The sequence below is a fragment of the Paroedura picta genome, chromosome 8 (genome assembly GCF_049243985.1).
Source record: "Paroedura picta isolate Pp20150507F chromosome 8, Ppicta_v3.0, whole genome shotgun sequence".
Lineage (NCBI taxonomy): Eukaryota > Metazoa > Chordata > Lepidosauria > Squamata > Gekkonidae > Paroedura > Paroedura picta.
This window is the reverse complement of record NC_135376.1, coordinates 53,636,219-53,661,064: the sequence shown is the minus strand read 5'-3', so window position 1 is coordinate 53,661,064 and position 24,846 is coordinate 53,636,219. Positions and strand designations below refer to the sequence as shown.

The window sequence follows — 24,846 nt, the reverse complement described above, 5'->3', positions numbered from 1 at the left end:
TTTCAAAATTTGTTCAGAGAAAAGTAAGATGATTTGTGTGAGAAAGATTTATTGAAATAAAAACATCCAACTTCCAACCTTGAAATGCGGCCAGATTAAGAGATTGTTCACAACAGCAAGAACTTTATTTTCACTCTGAATGTCTTCGCCATCATTTCATATCTGCCACTAGACTTGGTGGTTAGCACTGAACTCTATCTAGTTTGAGTATGAGTGTTCCCAGGCATAAGTTATTCTGAGCACCTCGTACTTCTAAAAACATTGCACTCTAAAGTTTTATCTCCACCACAGCAGCAATACCAGGATGCATACAACTCCAATGCATCCATTTTTAAAAATACTTTTAGGACCATATCATTAAGTAGATATGGCTTGGTACTGCCTGGCTGGTACTAGCTGGTATGTGTACTAGTTAATTAGGAACAGACTGGCTCATAGCTTCCTGAAGGCAAGGCATCTGTGTATTCCAGATGATTGCCCTCCTACCTATAATAAGCTTGGTTTTACTCTAGGTGCACCTGCTGTTGTCTCCTGACTATAAAGAAGGCACACTTACCCTCTCCTGAAGGGTGATAACAGTGGCTGGCATCTCCCTTGGTGACTGGTATTGTTAGAACAAAAACGAAGCAGACTTCTGTTCATGCGCTAACAGAATGAACTCCTTAATGGCTCTACCATATGTGCTTATATTGGTTAAAGGATTCCTGAAGGCTGTTCATCTGCTTGGTATTAATGCAGCTGATTGTACTCACATGGGTAAACGCCTTGGCCAGGATCCAAACAACTGTACAATAAGAATTACCACATTTCTCAGAAGACTATATGCTTGCATTTTCTTTAAAGTATTTCCTCTTCCCATGAAACATAACAAACTGACCAAAAACTGAATAGAAACCTCTGTGATATGATTTAGGAGATTTTCTATGAAAGGAAACGTTGAAATTATCACTGGCCTTTGCAAACTTGTGGCTATGACTGAAGTCCCCCTATGGATTCCTGGCCTTGTTTCCACTACAAGTTTATTGGCTCATCAGAACTAAAGAAAGGAATAAGCTATTATACTAAGTGACCTTAGACATTAGTAGGGCATGTTATTGGAAGCTACCTCAGAAACTACTTTAATATACTTTGAACAGTGACAACAAAAATAGGGATGCCAGAAGCTGCTTGGAGATAAGTTTTTTCTCCTAGTAAATTTAAAAATTATGTTCATGGTCAAGCAATTTAAGGGCTGCATTTATTGTTCTTATTCAAGTTCAGAAAAATTAATGGAGGACAGAAGGAACAAAAGGAGCAAGGGGGAAGGCATGTAAGAACAAAGATACAAATAAAGTGTGAAGAAAACATGAATCTTTCCTTCTTTTCTGGAAATGTCACTTGCCTTCAGGATGTGAGCACTTTGAAAAGAATATATCCCCGTTTCTACTTCTACTCAAGGGAGACATGAGCAGCAAATGTGCTCCCCTTGAAATTCAAGTGAGGAAAAGACTGACAGATAGGAACTTCAGGGAACTTGACTTTTACCATGCTTTTGTTGCTTTGCATGTTCATGGAATTGGTGCGATCAGCTAAGGTTGTTTTACCTATTAAGTTTTCTTGATTAGGATTAAAATATCTGATCTCTGTACAATAATTTCTGGGAAATCAGATTATATTTCTTTTTTCCTCTTGTATCTCTCTGGAACTACAGAAAATATTCTAAAACGGTGCCCACTAAGCTTAGTACACAAGAGATTTTATAGTATAACTAGCTTCAAAGCCCGTTCCTGGAAAGGGTTCACTCCCCTGGCCCCTGGCCAGGCAGCTTAAGGTGGCTTTGGGCCATAGCTCACAGCCAGATCAAGTGGGGTGGGTGGGGGCTGGCCAGCTCATTACCAGGCCCAGGACAGAGCTCCTTAGCAGGCAGTCAGCAGGCCGGGGGCCCTCATTAGGAGGCTCAGCCTAGCAGGCTAAGAGGCTCTCATTAGCAGGGCCAGCCTAGCAGGCCAAGAGGCCCCTGTTAGCAGACCCTCCACCATGACCCTTTGCCCAGGGCCCTCGCCCCTTCCTGCTGCTGGCTCCAGGCACAGAGGCACATCTGATAGCTAAGAGGCTAGAGTCCAGGGACGGAGGGCGGGAGCTGCAGTGGCAGAGCCAATCAGGGAGCTGCAGGGGCAGGGACAATCAGCCAGCTTTGCTGGCTGCACCTTGATTGGTCCTATTCCAACTTGGACAGCTGGACACGTTCCACCCCCCCCCCCGGGCTGTTTCACAAATATATAGAAGAACCATGGATAAGGATTTCAAGAAACTGTCACCTCAATTTCTAGAAGAAGAAGAAGAAGAAGAAGAAGAAGAAGAAGAAGAAGAAGAAGAAGAAGAAGAAGAAGAAGAAGAAGAGTTGGTTCTTATATGCCACTTTTCCCTACCCGAATGATGCTCAAAGTGGCTTACATTTGCCTTCCCATTCCTCTCCCCACAACAGAAACCCTGTGGGGTGGGTGAGGTTGAGAGAGCGCTGATATCACTGCCCGGTCAGAACAGTTTTATCAGTGTCGTGGCGAGCCCAAGGTCACCCAGCTGGTTGCATGTGGGGGAGCGCAGAATCAAACCTGGCATGCCAGATTAGAAGTCCGCACTCCTAACCACTACACCAAAATTACCACAAACATTTTGGCGAATGATCAATAAAAACTATACACACAGAGACAGAATAATTACATTCTTCACATCATGCATGTTACCTCAACTGAACGACATTAATATTTGGGAAGGGGAAATTTTGCACAGAATCTCTATGCAAAACACAATGAATGCTTTCTGTGTCAACAATGAGTACCTGAGCCAAGGCAGTCATGACTTTAAAAATATAAACACAAAATTATCAATGGTATTACAATACTTTTTTATCTTACTCACATTACTTATTAAATATATGTTTGAGAATTGGAATATTGTTCAAGTCTGAATTGGACTGTACTTGAAGAAAACAATTCACAGTAAGAAGTGTAGTTGCTTATTACTGTAAAGCAGGGGTAGTCAAACTGCAGCCTCCCAGATGTCCATGGACTACAGTTCCCATGAGCCTCTGCCAGCATTCACTGCCAGGGGCTCATGGGAATTGTAGTCCATGGACATCTGGAGGGGCGCAGTTTGACTACCCCTGCTGTAAAGTCTTATGGATTGAAAACAGTTTAATTACCTGTTTAATCAAGAGGTAAAAATTGTACCTAATCAGTAAACCCATTCTTTGATCTAGAATGCTTATAAATACCTTTTCCCTAGAGATATTTACTTGTTAGAGGTAGGCTTGTAATTTCCTTTTTGCCTACAGAATATAAAGCCAATTTTACTGCAAAAATCATTTTTTTTGTTTGTTTGTTTAAAATTGCTTCCAAATTAAACTTCAGCCATAAATACCAAGAAAATTGTAAAGGAGAAACAGGAATAAAAAGGATCTTCATGTCAGTGGTTTAATTGTAATTTTTATCTTTAAAAACATTTATTAACTGGGCATGCAAATTACAAAAACAAACAAACAACAAGAATATAAAGGTGTACATCCACTTTGAAAAAAATTCTGGCTACAGTACTCTGGACAGCTCCTTTCTACGCATTAGTGGACAAAAGAGCAGTGAACTGAGTGTAAAAGAAGAGACCCAGTCCTTTATATTGTGGTAACAAAGAAAGAGTAAAAATAGACATAATCAATATCTCCAAATCTCAACATGACTGATATTTAAATCCATAAACTAGAGCCTTAGAAAAGCCCCAGGTTGTCAGAAAAATCAGAAATCTAAAATGAATACATTTGTTGTTTAAATTCCCCTTCCCAAACTTATAAGAGGGTGCTGACTGAGAAAGGCAGGTTTTGGGGAGGGAAGAGTTAACCCTCCAAGCAGCCATTTTCTCCAGTGCAACAGATTTCAGTTCCATTGTAATTCTGGGAGATCGCCAGGTCCCACCTGAGGCTGGTAAACTGAGGCCTGGAAGCAACCTGCACAACTCAAACAGGACTAGCTACTTATAACTGCTCAATAGCAGCCACCACACAAAAGCTAGTGTGGTGCTATGATTAGTTTCAGTGGAAGTTCACTGGATTACTTTTGGCCAGTTACACATTCTCTAATCTACCTTGCAGAGTTGTTGTGAGGATAAAATGGAGCAGAAGCTAATGATATTAGCTGCTTTCAGTTTCCATTGTGGAGAAAGTCAAGGAATAATTAAATAAATAACGAATGTAGCTGCAGATGGACAGCAGATAAAAGAGAGGTTGGCGGGTAGGTGGGAAGGAAAGAAGGAAGCCAGAAAAGGGATATCGAGAGGAGCAGGGAGAGAGAAACAAGAAATAGCATGCAAAGTGGAAAACAGGAGAAAGTGAGGTCCCACACCCACTCGTGCTTGAAGCCTTCCCACAATGATACTGGGACACAGTTTTCTTGGGTAGACGCTGTCAGGGTGAGGGAACGTTGAAGACAATAGCAAGAAGATGGTTGGAGGGAAGGAGAGAAATAAGCAGGAAAAGGGGAGAGGGTGTGGGAGCTGTTAAGGGACAGTTAAGAGGAAATAGTAGGGCATGGGGAAATGAAATGCACCCTGCAAGTCCTTGGGAATGCCCTGCTAAGGGGCCACCATCTTCTTTGGTACTACTGTTGGCTCCACCAAAAGCTCTCTCATGGGAATTTTGATGTACCTAAGACAAGCACTGATTAAATTAGGTTTTGTAGCTTTAAAACTCACAGTCACCTTATGTAAATATTGGAAAGATTCAAGGAATATAAAGAACAATGCTGTCCTTTAGGAACAGATCCATTCTTGCTAGATAAGATATAAATGGCAAAGAGATGGTTTCTCTACATATTTTCTTCACTGGAGCTACACAGCATTTTACAGACATAACACTTTTCATGATGACTATCATTTGAGGTTACAAAAACTGTTGAGGTTTTCCTTTGCAGTGTCCTCTTCTGCTGATTTTTGTCAGTAGTATCAGTACCACTGAACAGCCAAGAGCTGAATTGTTCCGTATCTTTCAGTGCCTGCTTCGGTATGACATGGTAATTCTGATCCATGTTACTGATTGTGAGCAAAGATCTTAGAATTGCTAAAGGTCTAAGCACTGGAAAGGACAGTATTATAATGCAGAATCAACCAATGTAAATAATAGGACTGTTTAGACTGATTTACTTGTCTTTCAGAACCCTGGTGTTCATTCCAAACTATCCACCAGATGTCACAATTGCTCAGAAAGACCAGTATACTACCGCAGATTCACTTTATATCTCAAAACTGTACAGGTTTTGGTAACCGCTTCACAATTTATCTGAGCCCAGAATGAATAGTGCTGCTGTCTGAATTCTTTTTTAGTAGCACGTGTCATGTTATTTCCTTTTATCTTTTAGTAGCAGGTGACAGAACTGTAAAATGAACATCGAAGAACATTCATGGGATACAAATCTTTCTCTCAGCAAATGACAAAGTAGTATGTTAAAACTCTTCTTAAAACAATCCTGCAAAAGGAGTTAAATATTAAAAATGAACTACCCACTTACACATCATCTAACCGCATTGTCAAGAGACATGTCACCTTTTCTCATGATCTGTGTACCTGCCACTGCAACTCATAGACAGAAGCATTTCGTCTTCTTCTCTACTTCCTACTTCCATCTACTTTCCAGTGCCCCTTTTCTGCTCTGGTTTAGCCCCTGCTGCTTTCACATGTAGCACTCATTCTTATGTCATGCTTTCTCCCTACACCCCATTATTTTATCAACACATGCTATTATTTGCTCTTTACACTGCTGAGTGCCCTTTCCAAGAACCATCTATGTCCCCTCTGGCAATGGAACTAATTTAAAGAAGTTACAGGTAGCTCCCTCCACAGCAGGCCACATTGCATGGACCAGCCAGCCTTGCCTTACAATCCTTGAGTGATTCAAGTGGGTAGCTGTGTTGGTCTGAAGTAGCACAACAAAAATAGAGTCCAATAGCACCTTTAAGACCAACAAAGATTTATTCAAGGTGTGAGCTTTCGAGTGATTGCACTCGAAAGCTCACGCCTTGAATAAATCTTTGTTGGTCTTAAAGGTGCTATTGGACTTAATCTTTGAGTGGTAAAGGCAACAGACAATACTTAAAAAGAAAAACTGTTCTCATGTTTTCAAACTATTCTCCATTGTCACAAAAGGGAGACACTTCCTTTAAAAACAAAGTTGATGCAGATCTGACATCTCTGTTACCCAAAAGTAACTTACAATAATTTAGATAATGAAGCAACCAAGTTTGTATATGAAAATACATACTGAAAATACTAATAATAACTAATTCAGTGGGAAAACCAATTAAAATGAAAGATTATCTCCCTCTACAAACCTAGACTCTCATTTCTCTACATGACATGGTACCCAAACTCAAAACCTTTGGTCCTAACATGGGAATCTGAGTAGGTCCAGGCAGTCTGCTGCACCTATGGCACCAGGGCTGGTAAAGTAGTACTTCCACTGCTGCAATACCATACTATACTCTATCTTCTCCATTAGTCACTAGAAAACAAAAGCAAGGGCACTTCCAGGGACTAAAAACAGCAGTACAACAGTCCAGGAGATGTTGACTAAGATATATCAGAATGTAAGGGCAATGTTTCGAAGTCTTCTTCCAAGGAAGAAAATGCTCCATGCTTAGAACACTTGCAGAAATAGGCTCAAGAACCAACACTCAAAAATACAAGGAGAAAAAAATATATTAAGACCATCAGTGTGTTTTGTGAAATGAAGATACACTAGACAATGAAGCAGAAATATCTAACATATTTCACACATGCCACTTTAAAACAGACCAGAACCCACCAACTCAAAAGTAATTGCACTGCTTGAACTACCAAGCATCAGCATATTTAATTAATTAATCATATGTCTAACCTGAGCTGTCTGGAGCTTCAAAAAGCAATAAAAATTTAAAACATAACTGAGATACAAAAAAGCTCTGAAGATTGCAGATTCATGGGGGGTGTGAGCAGCTCATAGTGAAGCAGAAATCCTTGCCAACTCACCTTGCCAACTGTCATTGCACACACAAAGTTTTTCTCCCGTCAAATCACAGTAGCCATGATCAGGACTCCCACAGTTAGCTTTACAGTAAGGAATATCACAGGCTTCTCCCTTCCAATACTTATCACATTCACAATATACCTGGCTTGGAATGGAGTTGCTAGTGGTGCACTTTCCATGTCCCGAGCAATTATTGGGACATGAATTAATTCTGTAATAATAAAGATGGGGGGGAAAGAAATAAGCTGCATTAACATGCAAAAACATAATTTATTCTAAGAGATTCCTCATTATTTCATCATTTGAAGGATAGCAATATCTTAAGAACAGCAACCCTCAGTTGACTTACCCCAATAGTTATTATCCATCTAAAGTCAAATAACTACCTCTAATGAGCCATTCAACAGCACAGTCAGAATTGGGAACCAAGTACTAATCAAGGATTGTTCATAGATGCCGCTTTCATAGTTTCACCATCATATATGTGACTTTAGAGATATATACTTAAGAATGGAGGGGGGCATCTGTATGTAAGAACAAGGAAGCTCAGGCAACCCTGAGCTAAAAATATATTTCTGTTCAGTTAATGATTGAAGATAATAACTTGTTTTGCTGAACTTTTTCATAATTTTTGCATAATCCGCATGAAGTTTAATGCGTCTGTTCTTTGTTAAAATCCCAATTTACATAAAATCTTGAAATAAGCTACAAATTTTATTTACAAAGGAAATGATAAATCTCTAATTAATGAACAAAAATATGACTGATAAAATTACTTACGAATAAAAAATATTAAATCCTGTTAGATTATACGCAGCATCACTAAAAAAGTGTAGCAATGCATAGCCAGATGTCGTAACTACTTCAGGAACAGTTTCATTTCCACGAACCTCTGGAACTATAAGACCACTGCAAAAAAAATGATGTAAGAGCTTTATATAACCAATAACATCAACAATAAAAAGTAACAAATGTGAATAATCACTTGAATGCTAAAAAAAATAATAAAGGGAATGTTCTAGAACCCAGTCTAAAGCAGTCATTAAAACAAAATAAGAAACTCACGCACTGAATAAGGCAGGATTTTCTAATTGTTTTTCATTTCAAAGATCTGCCTCAAATTTGTATACACCTGAGTTTGAATTTTAAGGGACCATCTCTCCAAATAAGCCCCCCCCCAAAAGAGTACTATGCTTGGTAAACACCAAACGTCTGGTAGTACCCGGCCCCAAGGAGGTATGCCTGACCTTAACCAGGGCCAGGGCCTTCTCAGCCCTGGCACCCGCCTGGTGAAATGAGCTCCAAGAGGAAGTTAGGGTCTTGTTAGAGCTTACAAAGTTCAGCAGGCCTCCAAAATGGAGCTTCACCGCTAGGCATTTAATTGAGGCCACAGCAACAGATAACATCTAATTCAGCATTTACAAAAAATAAGAATCTGTGCTCTTTGTTATTCACAAAATAGGACATTTAAGATTAAAACAAACTGGATTTTCTTTATAAATAGGAACTGGAGCTGGGAAAGTGATAGCTTAAATTGTAATTGGGTCAACAAACGGTATCAGTTAACACTTAGGAAAAATGCACTGGCTTTAACCCTGAGCTCTAAACATTTTGTTATTAGTGCTTAAGTTCATTTTTCATAACATCATTAACATCTCTAGTGTGAAGGTTAAAGTAGCACATTGCAAACATCACAGAGCTGGATCCTATCAGCTTTTCTGTAAGCTGCCAGAATCTCTAGTATCGCTTTTTTTTTTGGTATATATATAATTTCTGGGTGCAATTCAGTTGATACATATTTTTTCTTGAATGACTGATTGTTGCCTTTGGTGGCAACTGATTTTCTTTTTTACATAATTAGTTATATATTCCCTCCAAACAATCAAGACTTCTCCCTCTTGTACCCTTCATATGTTTACTTTGGTAGAAGAAACAATTATATCCCGAACAACCTTGATGACAACTTGATTGTTGGGCTGAAAGGATGGCGATATTCTGTAAGTTACATTCCCACTAATAAAAAGTTCAAGTTTAAATAAATGTAAGCGATCAGAGCAACCTCACTGAAAACTTCATTGAAATTCAGGGACAGGTCAAAGGAATCAACTTTTAAGCATTTACACACAGAGGATATCAGCTTTGGCTATCTAGTCTGATGAATGCTGACTGCAAGGGGGTGAAAATGAAACAAACTTAAAATGCATTTCATGTTTAACTGAGAACGGGGCAATAATTTCCGATTAAGAGGGCTCACCTTATAATTAAAGTGAGCATTAAGTACTGATGAAATTAGCTCTTCATATTTGAATTTTAGTAGAATATGAGGTATTTTACACTATATTAGGAGCAAGGATCATTCTGACCCTTAAAAGCCCTGATAAAAAGGAATAGTGTTCATGATTCTGTTTGTTATATGGAGAAAACTTGTGCTAGGCAGAATATGGAATATGTGGGAGAAATGAACTTAAATAATGTGGATCAGTGAAAAAAATCAGCACTTGGAGTGGTATGGCAAATAGGACCAAAGATTGTCTTAAATGGCAAAATGGATAACCAAAGTAAAACCAGAACAATATTAGCAAATTAAAACACACTAACTTTCCTCTCAAACACATTATAATAAAAACTGCTAAAACTAAAGCACTTACCTAAATACAGCTATTAAAGGTGCATATATTGAATCTCCATCATAAACATACATATGATCCCAACTACATTCTGTGGCAAAATGATTAAATCTTAATCTTAAAACTGAATTAGGACTAGAAGAAAAGAGGAAAATAGTAAATATATAAGTAACAGCATGTTCAGAAACAGGATCTGCTCTAACAATGCAAATTCAATATCATTTAAAGGTAAGTGATAGTAATGACCTTGGTTGTTTGAAATTTAGTTTGCTCTTTTATTCCCTCTGCTGCATATACATAACTGCTCATAGTACTACATCACACAATTCTAAATCATCTAAGGAATGCATACTGTTAAAATACAAAAGTTAAATTAATATACAGTTCATAGAGAATTTCACTCAGCAGGATACAAAATCTAAACTGCATGTCAGAATGGAGCAAACATAGCGAGTTTATTTCATCTTTGAACATGCCAATTTAATAATAGAATGATTTTACCATAAGTTCATATCCATTAACAGTAAACAAAAATCTGGCATCCAAAAAAAATGGCTTGCAAATTAAGGAGATGCTTCTAAACATGACATTCAAATGGATCCTCCTGGACCAAGGCCTATTTCTGTTAAACAGTGGTTCTAGAACCGATCTGAATCAAAAAGCCTGGCTTATTTGGGCATTCAATATGAAACAGAAAGTGACCGCAGAATGAACATACTTGGCATAAAACCACACTACGAAGACAGGGAACCAAGATCCAGGTAGGGCCTGGCAATCTCCCATAATCACCACTGATGTCCTGATGACCAAGGTAACTTCCCCCACAGAAAACCGCTGCTTTGGGGGTTGGGGGTGGATTCTATGGTGTTATAATGCTAAGGTCCCTCCCCTCCTTAAATGCCACTATATCAGCAGGTGCTTCTTAACCCTTCTTCACCCCCAATATCAGCAGGTGCTTCTTAACCCTTAGCTGGCAACCCTATATGCACATGATATGAATAAATGTTAAAGCAAAAAATATATACTTACTATCCTTCAATTAACCATGTACATTTAGTTTTGTATTTATAATTTATTGGTCCATCTGTTAAGTATCCAGAAGGCTCAGTTAACCTACAAAACAAGAATAATTAGCTGTTAAAGACCATAGCCACTTTTTTTTCTTTTTAACATAGTATCCAAAAAGTCAACAGAAAATGAAACCAAAACGAAGAAGAAAAACACACTGGCTTCCAACAGAAATAACAAGTAGTAGGACAAAGGAGATATAATATTACTCGATTACTTTTCCAACAAGTACTGCCTAAAGTTGCTTACAATGAAATAATAAAACCACCATAAAATAAAGACATAAAGATATCCAGAGAAGCATTAAAACTGAGCAATATAAGAGATTTACTATATAGCACACGCTGGCTGAAAAAGAAATTTCTTGAGGACAGCATATAATGAAGGGCTTAAAAGAGTCTACTTTTCCACACAGAACATTACAGTGATAAAATAAATCCAAGGTAATTAGCAATAAACAAATGACAGCTTCCAGGACTTAGGACCAAAACAGGTGGGAGATCAAGAATCAGATCTTTCCCTTTTTAAAACAGCAATGCAACTGCGAAGGGCCTTAATCCTGATTAGAACACAGCATGTGTGTGTGTGTGTGTGTAGTGGGTAGCGATATTTAACCATATCTCTACATTTTCCTACTAGTTATGGAAGTGGAAAAAAACAGGCACCTCTATTTTTGCTGTTCCAGCCATAATAATAATGGAAGAGGTCTGTTCAGCTCTACATTGCCAGTTCAAACAGAAGTTTCACACCCAGTGGCAGATTGTCCTGTTAGCTGATGTGGAAAATTGCTAAGAGAGAGACTGAACAACATTTGAGTCATAGAATCATAGAATAGAGTTGGAAGGAATCTCATGGGTCATCTAGTCCAACCCCCTGCACTATGCAGGACACTCACAACCCTATCACTCATCCACTGTAACCTGCCATCCCTTAAGCCTTCACAGAATCACCCCTCTGTCAGATGGCTATCCAGCCTCTGTTTTAAAATTTCCAAAGATGGAGAACCTACCACCTCCCGAGGAAGCCTGTTCCACTGAGAAACCACTCTTAACTGTCAGGAACTTCTTCCAGATATTTAGACGGAATTTCTTTTGAATTAATTTCATCCCATTTTGAATTAGTTTCATCCCATTGGTTCTGGTCCATTCCTCTGGGACAAGAGAGAACAACTCTGCTCCACCCTCAAAATGGCAGCCTTTTAAATACTTGAAGATGGATATAAAATCCCCTCTTACTCTCCAGGCTAAACAGACCAAGCTCCCCCAACCTTTCTTCATACTTCTTGGTCTCCAAACCCCTCTCCAATGGCACCTTTAAGATTTGAGGTGTGAGCTTTTGTGAGCTTGTACGCTTTCTCAGACAATGAAATAGGAATCATCAGAGTACAGTTACAGGGAGAGAGTAAGTTAGCATCATGAAGATATCCAACAAATATGCAGCATAATGAAGAACAAATAACTTTGTAGGCATGTGGTTGGTAGGCAAATACAGCATTTTCAAAGCTGAAACACTGATTTCTTTGCCCAACTTTGCAGTTATGAGGTGGCTGTGATGGTAGTTTCAGTTCTTCTGCCTTATGATTCCTTTTGTCTCCACACAATAAGCAGAATTAACTCTCCCCCGAGGCTAGTTAATGATGTAGGAAGATTTATTCCCATGAGGCTTAGCAAAAACATGCATGCATGAAATAATGTCAATAACTCAACTTAGACAAACAGCAAATTGTCTTTTAAGCCACAGTTTTTATTTATGATCATTGGCTAGCTGACTGGCTTGCATACAGCAATGATAGGTTAGTGTGGAGAATGGGAACACCAGGACTGCCATCAGGCTGAGTGAAAATACACGTGTCTGAAATGATGCAAAATATACTATATGTAAACTGGCTTAGAGCCTTATTACAATATATCTAAATCTACTATATGTTTGACTATGTTCAACCAAACAAACAAACTTGGTAATGATCAATCCAAAAAAAAAAAGGGGGGGGGCTTCCTGAATGCAAATGGCAAACATGAGCCAAACCACCATTTTCCAAGCATCTGTAGGTCCTAGAGAGGTATCATTTTCTAGGGCCACTTGTACCATGCCACTGGCAGTGCAACCTGCATAAGCACACATAATGTTTCCCTGAATACTACAGTTGGTTGGTATTTGCAATCACATCTATGTGCTGGAAAAGCTGACCAGCAGTGTCTACATTCAGGCTCAAAAAGGAAATGTACTCTCCAGCCAGATGCCATGCTATCCAGGAGTTGCCTGGATCCCTCATATATGATCATCATGGACCCTCAGGGGTACTCAACCACTGACATTTCTCTTCCCACTCTAGGAATAATGTCAATTTGCAGGTCAATGGTACACCAGAGAATGCTGATAATCTTACTCTTTGACTAATAACGGCAATAGCTAAAATATATGGTCACTAAGATACAAAACCCTGAAAGCTAAAAAATGAGACTGGCTCCTAAATTCAGGGGCTGCCTCCCACAGTCAAGAAAATTTACTTAAAAAGGTAAAGGTAAAGGTATCCCCTGTGCAAGCACCGAGTCATGTCTGACCCTTGGGGTGACGCCCTCTAGCGTTTTCATGGCAGACTCAATACGGGGTGGTTTGCCAGTGCCTTCCCCAGTCATTACCGTTTACCCCCCAGCAAGCTGGGTACTCATTTTACCGACCTCGGAAGGATGGAAGGCTGAGTCAACCTTGAGCCGGCTGCTGGGATTGAACTCCCAACTTCATGGGCAAAGCTTTCAGGCGGCTGCCTTACCACTCTGCGCCACAAGAGGCTCTTAAAATTTACTTAGGCTTGCTTTATTACAATAGTTACAAAATAGTAGAAGGAAAAATTCAGAAATTTTGTAAGGAATATATAACTGGCATCCATATTGCAGAACGATAACAAAACGCTTACTTTATTTACCCACAATACTGCAATTCTCATTTCAGGTTTCATTGAACTTGACTGATGACAGATATTCATTTACACTAGGGGTTCCCAAAGTGGATGGTACGCCCCCTGGGGGTGGTGGAACGCACCAGGGGGGCAGTGAGAAATTTTGGAGCAGTAGGGAGTCAATGAGAAATCTGGGATCAATGGGGGGCAGCTTCCTGCTGCAGCTGCGTTTTCCTAGCAAGAAACATTCCAAGGTGGCTTCCTATTGCCTGCCTCTAAGTAGTAGTGACCCTGGACTTCCTTGGTGTTCTCCCATCCCAGTGCTGACCAGGGCCAACCGTGCTTAACTTTCTGAAAAAAATGAAGCTTCAGAAGGAGAGCTGTATGGGATCATATTCCTGCTGAGCTTCTTCCCCTCCTCAGACTCTGTCCTTCCCAGGATTTACCCAGGTCTCCAGGAATTTCTTAACCCAGGTTTGGCAACCCTTCCTCAAAGGTTTCCATCTTTGGGAGCCTGGAAAGGTCTTCTCTGGCTTGCTCCTAGCCATGGGATTTTCCATTGCTTGCCTCTCTCTCCCCCCCCTCTCCATCCCCCCCCCCAAGGGGGATCAAAAGTGGCTTTATAAAATGATTTTTATTTGTACAAAGAACTTATATATTTCTTCCAGACTAAAATATGGCTGCTATACAATAACCCAAAAAGAAATGTAGGAAATATAATATGTTTGAATTTGCCATAAACCTAACAGGAAAAAGGTGTGTGTTCATATGTGGGGGGGGGCACTATAGACGTGGCCTGGGGACCAAGGGGGAAGCAGCCCAAAAAAGTTTGGGAACCACTGATTTGCACCGTGTTTCTGCCTGCTTCATACTTAAGATATACATATTTCCTGTAGCCTTCAGTAAAATAGTGTAAGTAATACAAGGGTCATTTTTTATTGCATTCAAGCCACTGGCACAGTGAACTGCCAACTACTTTTCCATTTCAATTAAGATTGATTTTGGATAACAGTTGACAGAGAAATAGGGGATAATTTTCAATTAAGCTCATTTTCCCTACAGAGAGGTTTTTGTTATTCATCATAACCAAAAGAACATGAATGACTGTTTGAAACATATTACCATAAATTCTTCAAATCCCATCTTTCTACTTTATAAGTAACTTCAAATTACAGTATTACCCATTTCACAATAATATTTATAAACAAATCCTATCCAAATTCCAGGTAAGAAGAGGTCAAAATGCTATGCAATTTCAAATGCTACACCACAGTTGTTCTAAAAGTTTGTTTGCCCTAATAAGCTTAATATTGACAACCATAAAATAGGAACTGGGCATGAATTCCTTACGTGGATGTTTCTGTTGTGGGAATCTTGCAGAATTATTAGTAAGGAATGAACTGGTATTTTAGAATGAGCAAATAACACCAGAGACTTTGCTCATACATTACATTTTCTGGGTATGAAACCACAATAGCACCTGGCATTTTGTTTTCCTGAAACTGGCTGCTAGCTACTATACACTTCTTGTTATAATAGACATATATAGTCAGCAGTTATCTGTTCAAACAGCTTTTGCTAGGAAAGAATAAATATGTAAATATGCAAAGACTTATGTAATGGCAGGGGAGAAATAAGAACTCTGCATTCCAGACTTATGGATGACACTCTTATTTTTACAGATGGGCAGTTTGGATCAAGCTCTATTTGGATCAATTCGTTTGGTCCTCTCAAACCTTTGCACGCCAATAGTTCTTTTCATGGCAGTGTGCAAAACCCTTTTTGTTTGGTCACAAGCTGTATCTGTACCTAAATTCTGATATGCCTAGGAAAGGAGCTCTCAAACTAATCATAATGAGGCAGCTGTGGAACAGTTCTCCATCAAGTTTCCAGGGCCCAGAGACTACACCACCAAATCAGGAGGGCAGATGAGAGATGCTGTATGTGTGATCATTCCAGTCTCAGACTCATTCCCAGGGAAAAGAATATGCACACTTTTTAAAGCAAAAAATAGTCAGCAGTTACCATTTATAATTCTTTATTATTATTCATGTTCCACTGTAATTCTACCTGATTCTAGACTGTTCTCATCTGTGCTTTCTAAGATATACACATAGTTAATACAGCTTTTAAAATCCTTAATCTCTGGGTTTATTCAACTAGACCCTTGGGAAATCTCATTCATGTCAACTAGACATGTTTACCCTATAGCCAGTACAGAAAAAGTAGCTCCAATAGAAACAGAAGAAGACAGGACAAAGAGCGATGGAAAAACCACTTGAACCCATGCACATGAATCTCTGGTCAGCCAGAGGCAGCCAGGAGAGAAAGGGGAGTGGAGAGATCAGAAGAGTCTGTGACAAACATAAGACATATGGAGAACGTATTTGTTTTATAAATTGTTTATACCACCTATTCAGAGGGAGCTCACAGGGGGAAAATATAAAGAACATAAACATTGAAAAAAACATTAAAAAAAAACATAAAAACATAAATAAGCCAAGAACAGGGCTTAAAATTGCATAAAAGAATATTTAGCAGCTTAAAATGGTATCCATAAAACAGGCTTCAGGGAAGAAACACAAACCTGCTAAGAAGATAGAACGAAGTGGAGGACAAACTTGGGGCTGTGTGAGATTACAATTTGCCTTTTAAAGATTACAAATTTGTGGGAGGCATCTCATTGCCCCTCCTCCACTATTTCCTCTTTTCCATCACGAAAGTCCCAATATCCTTTCCCCTTTTCCTGCTTCCTTTTCTCCTTCCCAACAATCAGCCAGTATACATGTATACATGTATCTGCTTCTATATGTTTAGTCCCCCATCCCCCCACAGCTGGTTCTGCCCTGGGAAATTATGGCTCAGTTGAATGGTGCCAATTACTGGGCCAGGGCAGCTTGCATGGAGGGAACCCTCAAGGACCTATGGGGAGGTAACTCATTTTCCTCTGTATTCTCCTTCCTGAACTATTTCTTCCTTTTTCTCCTCCTGGCATCCCCCTTATCCTATCCCCTCATGCTCTCCTTCTCAGGCATTAACCAACCAATCTTTTATCCGCCTACATAATATTCCATTAAATGTATCAGTTATTTACAGATTACATTATCCTCCTTTCTTCCTCTTAATATTCACAACAACCCTGTGAGATAGGTTAGGATGAAAGTATGTAACTGGCCCAAAACCACCCAATTAGCTTACACAGCACAATAGGGATTCAAATTTGGGTCTCCCAGACACTATTCTGAAGCTTTAACTGCTACACCACGATGGCTTTCATAGGGAGCCTGCCACTGAACAGTAGCAAGCATGTAGATCTAACTGATTCACACAATGTAAGTGATACCAAATCACCCAGTGGTTGCTGCCAGGAAGGTCTGGCCCAAATGATCCTTCCCTCAAAGGCCAAAACACTATGAAAATGATCCTGCCCCCTTCTCCTGCTTATCATCTTCTATTTCTTAAAGCTACAGTGCTCCTTTTATCGTTTTGGGTGTTTTTAAATCCCCCAAAGTATTATATTTTTAAGATTTCACATTTTTCTGCAAACCTGGGGTGTTTTCCAGGTTCATAGAAAGATCTGTCTTGACTCTTCACAGCTCCAAACACCAGACTTAATTATCCTCGGATTTGCCTAACTTTATTACTAAAATATGTGATGGTGGTGGTATACAAAATTTGTACCCTGTTTCTTCTCTTACAAGGGCTACAAAAGTGACTAATGATTTAAAACAGTGGTCCTCAACCTTTTTATCACTGGGGACCGGTCAATGCTTGACAATTTTACTGAGGCCTTGGGAGGGGGAGTCTTTTGCGGAGGGACATCGCCGCCGCCTGAGCCCCTGCTCCATTTGTTTTCTCACCGGTGCTCCTGACTTCCCAACACCCGCTGGGGGGCGCTGCCAGCAGCAGCTGTGCAGTGCCATAATGAGGGGGAGTCCCAGCCATGGCAGCCACTGGAGAGCACCAAAGGTGAGCCAGCGGCAGAATGGCAGGGCAGCCCCCAATCTAGAACTGTGGATTCCTCAATGTGGACTCAGAAGAAAAAAGGAAATCGCGAGGCACAATGATATAGTAGTCTTCTCTATGTTTATAAGTGAAAAGGTTATAACATAAAGTCTAAATGGTCAATATACTGTCACAGTAGTAGTTGTAGTATCACATTGGCAAAATGCTCATAATCATCTGAGGATTTCATAAAGTGCACTTGACAGTATATTGGAAGAGCAACCACTGACGAAGATAAAACAGAAAGCGGGTCACTTAACCTAGGATCCCGTTTTGGTTGACTCTTTATGTTTGACCATTTAGACTTTATTTTATAACCTTTTCACTTATAAACATAGAGAAGACTACTATATCATTGTGCCTCGTGATTTCCTTTTTTCTTCTGAGGGCAGCCCCCAAGGCAGCAGCCGGGGAGGAGGCATGGCCTGGTATCAACTGATCTACGGACCGCTCCCGGTCCCGGGAGTTGGGGTCCACTGATTTAAAACATACATGATAAAATCACATTTTAAAACAATTAAAATCAACCCTGCAACAAACATCATTAAAAAATTTAAATGGTTAATATGCCTAAAACAGAAACAGCCATTAAAACATTGGTTAGGAAGGAGAGATCATGACAGAGTGCCAAATGAACCGAAAGAAAAGTATTCATTTCACTGGCAGAAGACGGCAATACAAGTGTTTGAGATGAATTTCCCTGGGAGAAAGTTCCAGAGCTTTTGTGCCATAACCAAGAAAGGCCTCCCTTAGGTTGCCACACACCTGGTCTCAGAAAAGAGGAGCACCTGAAACAGGGCTTCTGCCCTTAATTGTATAATTGCCATAAGATTCTGAACCAATCCTATATTCTCACCTGCTTCTTCTTTCATTAACCATCATATGCACTTGGGGGGAACATATCATCATTTCCCTCCAGCACTCAACTGTCATCTATCCATTAAAATTTTACTGAATATTTAATCTCTCTCTAACGATTTTTAAAAAACCATGCATTGCTAATCTGTACTGTACTCATTCAGGCTCTGTAAGCACAGCTGTTTCAAATATAGTACTGAACTGACAGTCTGTTTACCTTTATTTCAGTGTCACAACTATACTACCCTTCTGCTACCTGTATTTGATTGTGTGCATTCAGCTTTTCTTAACATTTAGGACAGGAGTTACCACAAAAACTGCAGAATATGATGTTTTCCCAGCTGTAAATCTAATCCCCAGATACACCTATGAAAATATAAGTGTTTTTTGTTATGATGGCTCAGCTCAGAGATGCTTGTCCAGTAAAAAAAAAAAAAAGTGGAAGGAAAATGTTTATCACCTACTCTGCTCCAACCCTCCCCTACTGCCACTTGAAGGAAACTATCTCCTGGAAGGAAGGAAGGAAGGAAGGAAGGAAGGAAGGAAGGAAGGAAGGAAGGAAGGAAGGAAGGAAGGAAGGAAGGAAGGGGTGAGTCTGATGCCCCAAGGGATACAACTGGTACCACTATGGTTGCCAACCTCCAGGAGGAGATTTTACAACTAGCTTCCAAATTACAGTCATCAGTTCCCCTGGGGGGAACAGCAGCTCTGGAGGGTAGACTCTATGTTAAACTCCATCCTCTCCCTAAGTTCTGCCATCCCTAAATCTCCAGGAATTTCCTAATTCATAATTGGCAACTCTGATTACCTCCTGATCTAGCTCTCCCTTTCCCCATAAACCACCATCACCACTGATAGCTATAATGTTCATTTGGCCTGATTTAAAGAATAAACAGTACCAAAATATAAGATTTTTCTATTACCTTTGCCTTGGGTACCTCAAAGGCCAAACAACAAACTACAGTAAACTTAGTGCAATATCTTCATATGGTGTCCTGATTTTAGTTATGAGGGTTAGGGTTACTGATAATAGTCACACTAATTCCCTACAAAGACTGACATAGCTCCACTTTGTTGCAACTGAGCATTTGAACCTCACCATAGCCATATCCAAGTCTTTCTAATATAATTTTTCCTTAGTCACCAATGTTGTTATGTGTGGCAGAACTACACATTGATGGACTGGTACACTGTGCCCAATGACCCGTGGCACCCTTCATCAGTTTAGGCTTATGCCAAAGCCAGACACTGCTTCCATGGTCTGCCAAGACCAAGCTTGGCCAAACTACTTCTTTCCAGCTTGAATCAAACTATAGAATCGACATGATAGCTGCAGCCTGAGACACATCCTGCCTTCCTCTCCCCCCCCCCTCCAATTGTATTGCTGATCAAATGGCTGGCAGAGTAAAGTTTACCCAAAGGTGATCTCTTTTGTCTACACCAGGGGTAGTCAACCTGTGATCCTCCAGATGTTTGTGGACTACAATTCCCATGAGCCTCTGCCAGCAAATACCGGCACGGGCTCATGGGAATTGTAGTCCATGAACATCTGGAGGACCACAGGTTGACTACTCCTCATTTAGTCTATAGAAATCTCCAGACACCTATAGAGACATGATGGTTTCCTTTCTTGAAGACCATTATCACCCATTTCCTTACCCAGCCAGGCCCAGTGTCTGACTCTTGGAAAATTCCATCATGCTCCCATCCGGCCCCCATCATGTGCCAAGCATGACTCCCCTTTTGTACTTGGAAAGGTACAAAACCCCTCACTTTGCCAGCTGGTTGTGTCATGTCTCTGCCTCTCCACTCTCCAGGACTGGTAATATCTTCCCTGATTCCCTGCAACTCTTTTCCTTCTTGAATTCCCTATCCAATAGTCTGTTAGTGTGCCTGATATATGTTTTGTCTATTTCTTTTTATTATTTTCTTTTTATAAAGATTTCTTATTATTATACTATCTGTTGTCTGCCTTGTCTGCAGTGTTCAACTACCTTATAAAACATAGGCATTTGATCCTTTCGCTAGGATACCAACCTCTTGCAAGCTATTCCCCACTGTACATGTTTCCTTGACACATGTCATTTTGGTAACAATGTCCTTTGAAGAAGAAGAGTTGGTTCTTATATGCCACCTTTCTCTACCCAAAGGAGTCTCAAAGCGGCTTACATTCACCTTTCTTCTCCCCACAACAGACACCCTGTGAGGTAGGTGAGGCTGAGATAGCCCTGATATTATTGTGTGGTCAGAACAGCTTTATCAGTGCTGTGGCGTGCCCAAGGTCACCCAGCTGGCTGTATGTGGAGGAGCGGGGAATCAAACCCAGCTTGCCAGATCAGAAATCCGCACTCCTAACCACCACAACAAGCTGGCTCTCAATACACATATTCATCTACTGCTAGTTATTATAAAGCATGTAATCACAAGATGTGTGCCCTCATCATCATAAAATATAAATAGAATAAGAAAAACATGATTCACACATGTAAATTTAAGCAGCACTAAATGTCATTGCACCCCTAAACTGCCTGTTACCCAGGATACCAGAAAACCCCATGTTTAGAATTCAGACTGACTACAAAACTACAAACTCTAGATGTTTTCCAGTTTTCTGTTGCTTCTGATCTTATAACATTTTTTCAGGAATAAATCAGAGCTGGCTGCATGTAGATGAGCGGGGAATCAAACTCAGCTTCCCAGATTAACTAATACACCAAGCTGGCTCTCTGGTATGGTTTCAGCTCTGAACCAGTGATACTGAATTTAATTGGAAGAATTATGAAACAAGAATGTTAAAAATTCCAAAGAGGGAATACATTTACTGAAGGTGGACTGTAAGAATATAGCAATAAAACAGATGGGGAATGGTATAGCCCTGAAGTCTTACATTATTTCCTCAACTGTTTTTAGTGCCATATTGGTAACTTTTCAGATCCTGAACTATGCAAACTCTCTTCTTACTTCTGGGTTGAGGCTGGGAAACATGACTTATTTCTTCAGGGTCTTCTCTCAGTCTTTCTGCTCTCAACTTCATTTCCACAGCTTAATATTTTTAGACATCTTTTAGTTCAACCTAAGGTTGTAGAGGCTAGGTATAAAATATATTACTAGGATATACTAACTATGACAACTTAAATTATTGATATGTGCTGTCAGTTTTAATTGTACCTTAGTATGGCTCTTGACTTAAAATACAAATTTAGTCTGAACCATTTTCACCTTTTGGTGAAACAGAATTGCTTATTCTGTGCTTCAATGGAATGGAGAAAAATGTGGAAAAATTGAGAGAAAAATGTGGAAATTATTGGGCATTTGTTTGACATGGGAATGCAGGGTCAACCTGCATGTTAATGTAGGGCACAATGGCGACTGAGGGCCATGTGTGGCAACGAAAGGGCCAAGGGAGACAAGGGTTACTGGAGAGGGGAATAAATTATAGATATCTATACACCAATGCTAGAAGTGTTTGAGCTAAGAGGAAGCTGAGTGCTCGGTGTTTAATGACAATTTAGATATAGTAAGTATCCCAGAAACATGATCGGATAGGGAAAACCAATGGATACAGTCATTCCTGGGTATCAGTCATATAGGCAGGACAGGGAGGCACAGGCTATTGTTAGTGTTACATTGTACATCAGAGAGATCATAGAATCAAATGTTAGAAAACATCAAGGTAAATAAATCGAAGCAATACAGCTGAAAACAGTGGGCCTTGAAGAAAATTATGCAAGGGATGGGGAGAGTTGACAAAGAAAATTTTCTTCCAAATTGTAGAATTCAAGGACATTGAATGAAGCTGGGCAGACAAAAGGAAATATTATTTTACACAGAGAGTGGTTAAAAAGTGGAATTTGCTGCCAGAGGACATAGTAATAGCCACAGGAATATTAATGGAGGATAAAGTCTATCAATGGCTACTAGCCATGGTGATAGAGGGGAATCTCCATATTCAGAGGTATAAGTTAAACCTCTGCAACCCAGAGCTAAGAGGCAACACCAAAATAAGGCCTTGGCCTCTATGCTCTATTTCCTCCATCTAGAGGAAATAGTTGGCTGCTATGTGAGACAGCATGCTGGTCTAGGTGTACTATTTGTCTGATTCAGCAAGGTTCTTATGCTCGAACTGTAACCCACCTAAAGCAGGAAAAGTCATGTCTAAAAGGTACAATCCTGAGCTGAAAAAAGGAAAGGAAGGAGCACTTACATTTTTCACTATCTGGCATGATCCCACTCAAATTTACTACCAAGCAGTTTTCCATCTCTCTTAGTTTTAAATGAGAGGCAATTCTACCATTCCAACTTTTCCTTCCTCATCCATTGTACTTGTTTGTATATAATAGTGCCTTGGGCCAAATACACTATTAATTTCAGATGCAATAAGACAAATATGTCATCATATGAGTACTAGGTCAATCTCATTCTTTTTTTCAACATGATCTATGCCAGTGGTCCCCAATCTTTTTATCACCGGGGACCACTCAACGCTTGACAATTTTACTGAGGCCCGGGGGGGGGGGTAGTTTACTACTCTACTCTCAACCACTGCCCTAACGCTCTCTGATCGCTATGGTAATGTTTAAACATCCCTTCAAAATAAGATACAGACACGCCACAACAATGAAATAAGGAACATTTTATTTTCATGGAAATTTTAACTCATGACAATGACAAATCAATGGGAACCCTGAGCTTGTTTCTCTGCAATGAGATAGTCCCACCTGGGAGTGATGGGAGACAATGACACCCGAAGTGTGTTGTAAAGGGCCGGAGGGGGTGTGAAGTAAAGGGCCGGTGGGGGGGAAGAAGGCGTCCTTCGTGGCCCACCTCCAATTAGTCGAAGGACCACATGTGGTCCGCAGCCACAAGTTGGGGATCGCTAATCTATGCAACATGTTATTAATGGGAATATCTTTCAAATAGATGCACCATATTTTTAAAAAATTGCTCCCCTTTTTAAATCCCCATAGTTTTCAAGAACTGTAGTGGCTGCTAAAGTATTTGAACTCTGTAAAGAACTGGTTTGTATATATGTTCATTCCAGAAAGCCACCACAGCCAGGAAAAAATTGCTCTCAAAAACAAAGGACACACTTTTAAATCAAAATTGATCCAAGATTGCAACCATCCATCTAATCAACTATTTTATTTATTTTAAATTTTCTCTTTTTATTGAGGATCTTCACAATAACTGATAATTATTACAAACACAGTATGAGAAGCCAACAATTTAACAAAATACAAAATCACAGCTTCAGAACAAAACATTGGGAGGAAAAAGAAATTATTTGCAGGGCCAGTTCCAAGGGGATGGGGGGGAGATTGCAAGGCAGATCCACTAAACATGCAATAAAGACGGACAGGACTTAGTTGAGATAATATTGGTCACAATTTTTTATTGGTTACAGCTGAAAAGAGCCTTGGTCCAGCCTGGGGTCAGCCTAATCCTCCTGCTGGCTGATGTACAGTCTTCCCTCAGCCTGCCGGCTGGGAGATGCCAAGGGATGGCAATCTGCAGGATTCCACATTGGTGCAGGCTACCATCTGTTTTCCCCTAACTCTTACAAGTGAGGTGCCTTGACAGTCCTTGAACTAGGCATGTGTCCTCAAGTCCTCACCCCAAAATCCTTAAGGGGATCTCACAGGCCACATTTCCCCCCAAATTGATCCAGCTCCATGCTGACAACACCAACAAAGTTATGACAATGTGAGCAAAGGAAAAAAAGAAACAGCAGTCACAGCATGAAAAACAGGAGGGTTGGGTGGATGAAGTCACAAGGCAGAATGACCTGTCAGTGCAGCAGACTCCCCTGTTATCCCCAACACAAACCTGAAGGAAGATACTCTCCAAAGGTTCCACTAGCAATACAAGTCTGCTCATGATTGGCTGAGCAAGGGTCAGACTAAGAGGGGAGACTTGTAGCCATGGCAAGTGCAAGCTGTCATGCCACTAGTCAAGAAGCTGGAACACATTGCTTTGCCTCCCACTCCATCCTGTAGTCCCACCAATAACAGGGGTCTATGCAAATCAGCATACACTATCCTCCAAAACTGTCAGAAATGACCATATTTTGTATCCTGTTCAGCCTTATGTCTCTTTTCTTTCTAGCTAAAGTTGCATATTTTATACTATAAATCTGATTCTCTCTTCTACTCATTCAGCGTAATGATTATGTTTTTCTTTCTTCCCTCAACTACTAACAGCAGCACAGATGGCCAGTGGAAAAAATCAGGACATACCTTTCCATCTGAAAAATTGAATTTCTGCAGACAATTCTAAATTGGAGACCTTAGGCAAAAAGAGGAGGCTGAGCATTAAATAAAAGTAAATATGCAGTTGATCTTCTTAGCTACAAAGGAGATACAAGGTG

General features: G+C 40.1%; 1 protein-coding gene across 3 annotated transcripts in view; it reads right to left on the bottom strand.

Moving 5' to 3' along the window:
- The window catches only part of ATRNL1 (attractin like 1), a 627,115-nt gene that overhangs the window by 546,099 nt on the left and 56,170 nt on the right, over positions 1–24,846 (bottom strand). For all 3 annotated transcript variants that reach the window (XM_077349871.1, XM_077349872.1, XM_077349870.1), the window contains exons 2-5: positions 10,682–10,765; positions 9,674–9,787; positions 7,806–7,934; positions 7,028–7,236 (exon numbers count right to left, since the gene is read on the bottom strand). In XM_077349871.1, coding sequence (XP_077205986.1) covers positions 7,028–7,236; positions 7,806–7,934; positions 9,674–9,787; positions 10,682–10,765 — 536 coding nt within the window. The remainder of the gene's footprint in view (positions 1–7,027; positions 7,237–7,805; positions 7,935–9,673; positions 9,788–10,681; positions 10,766–24,846) is intronic.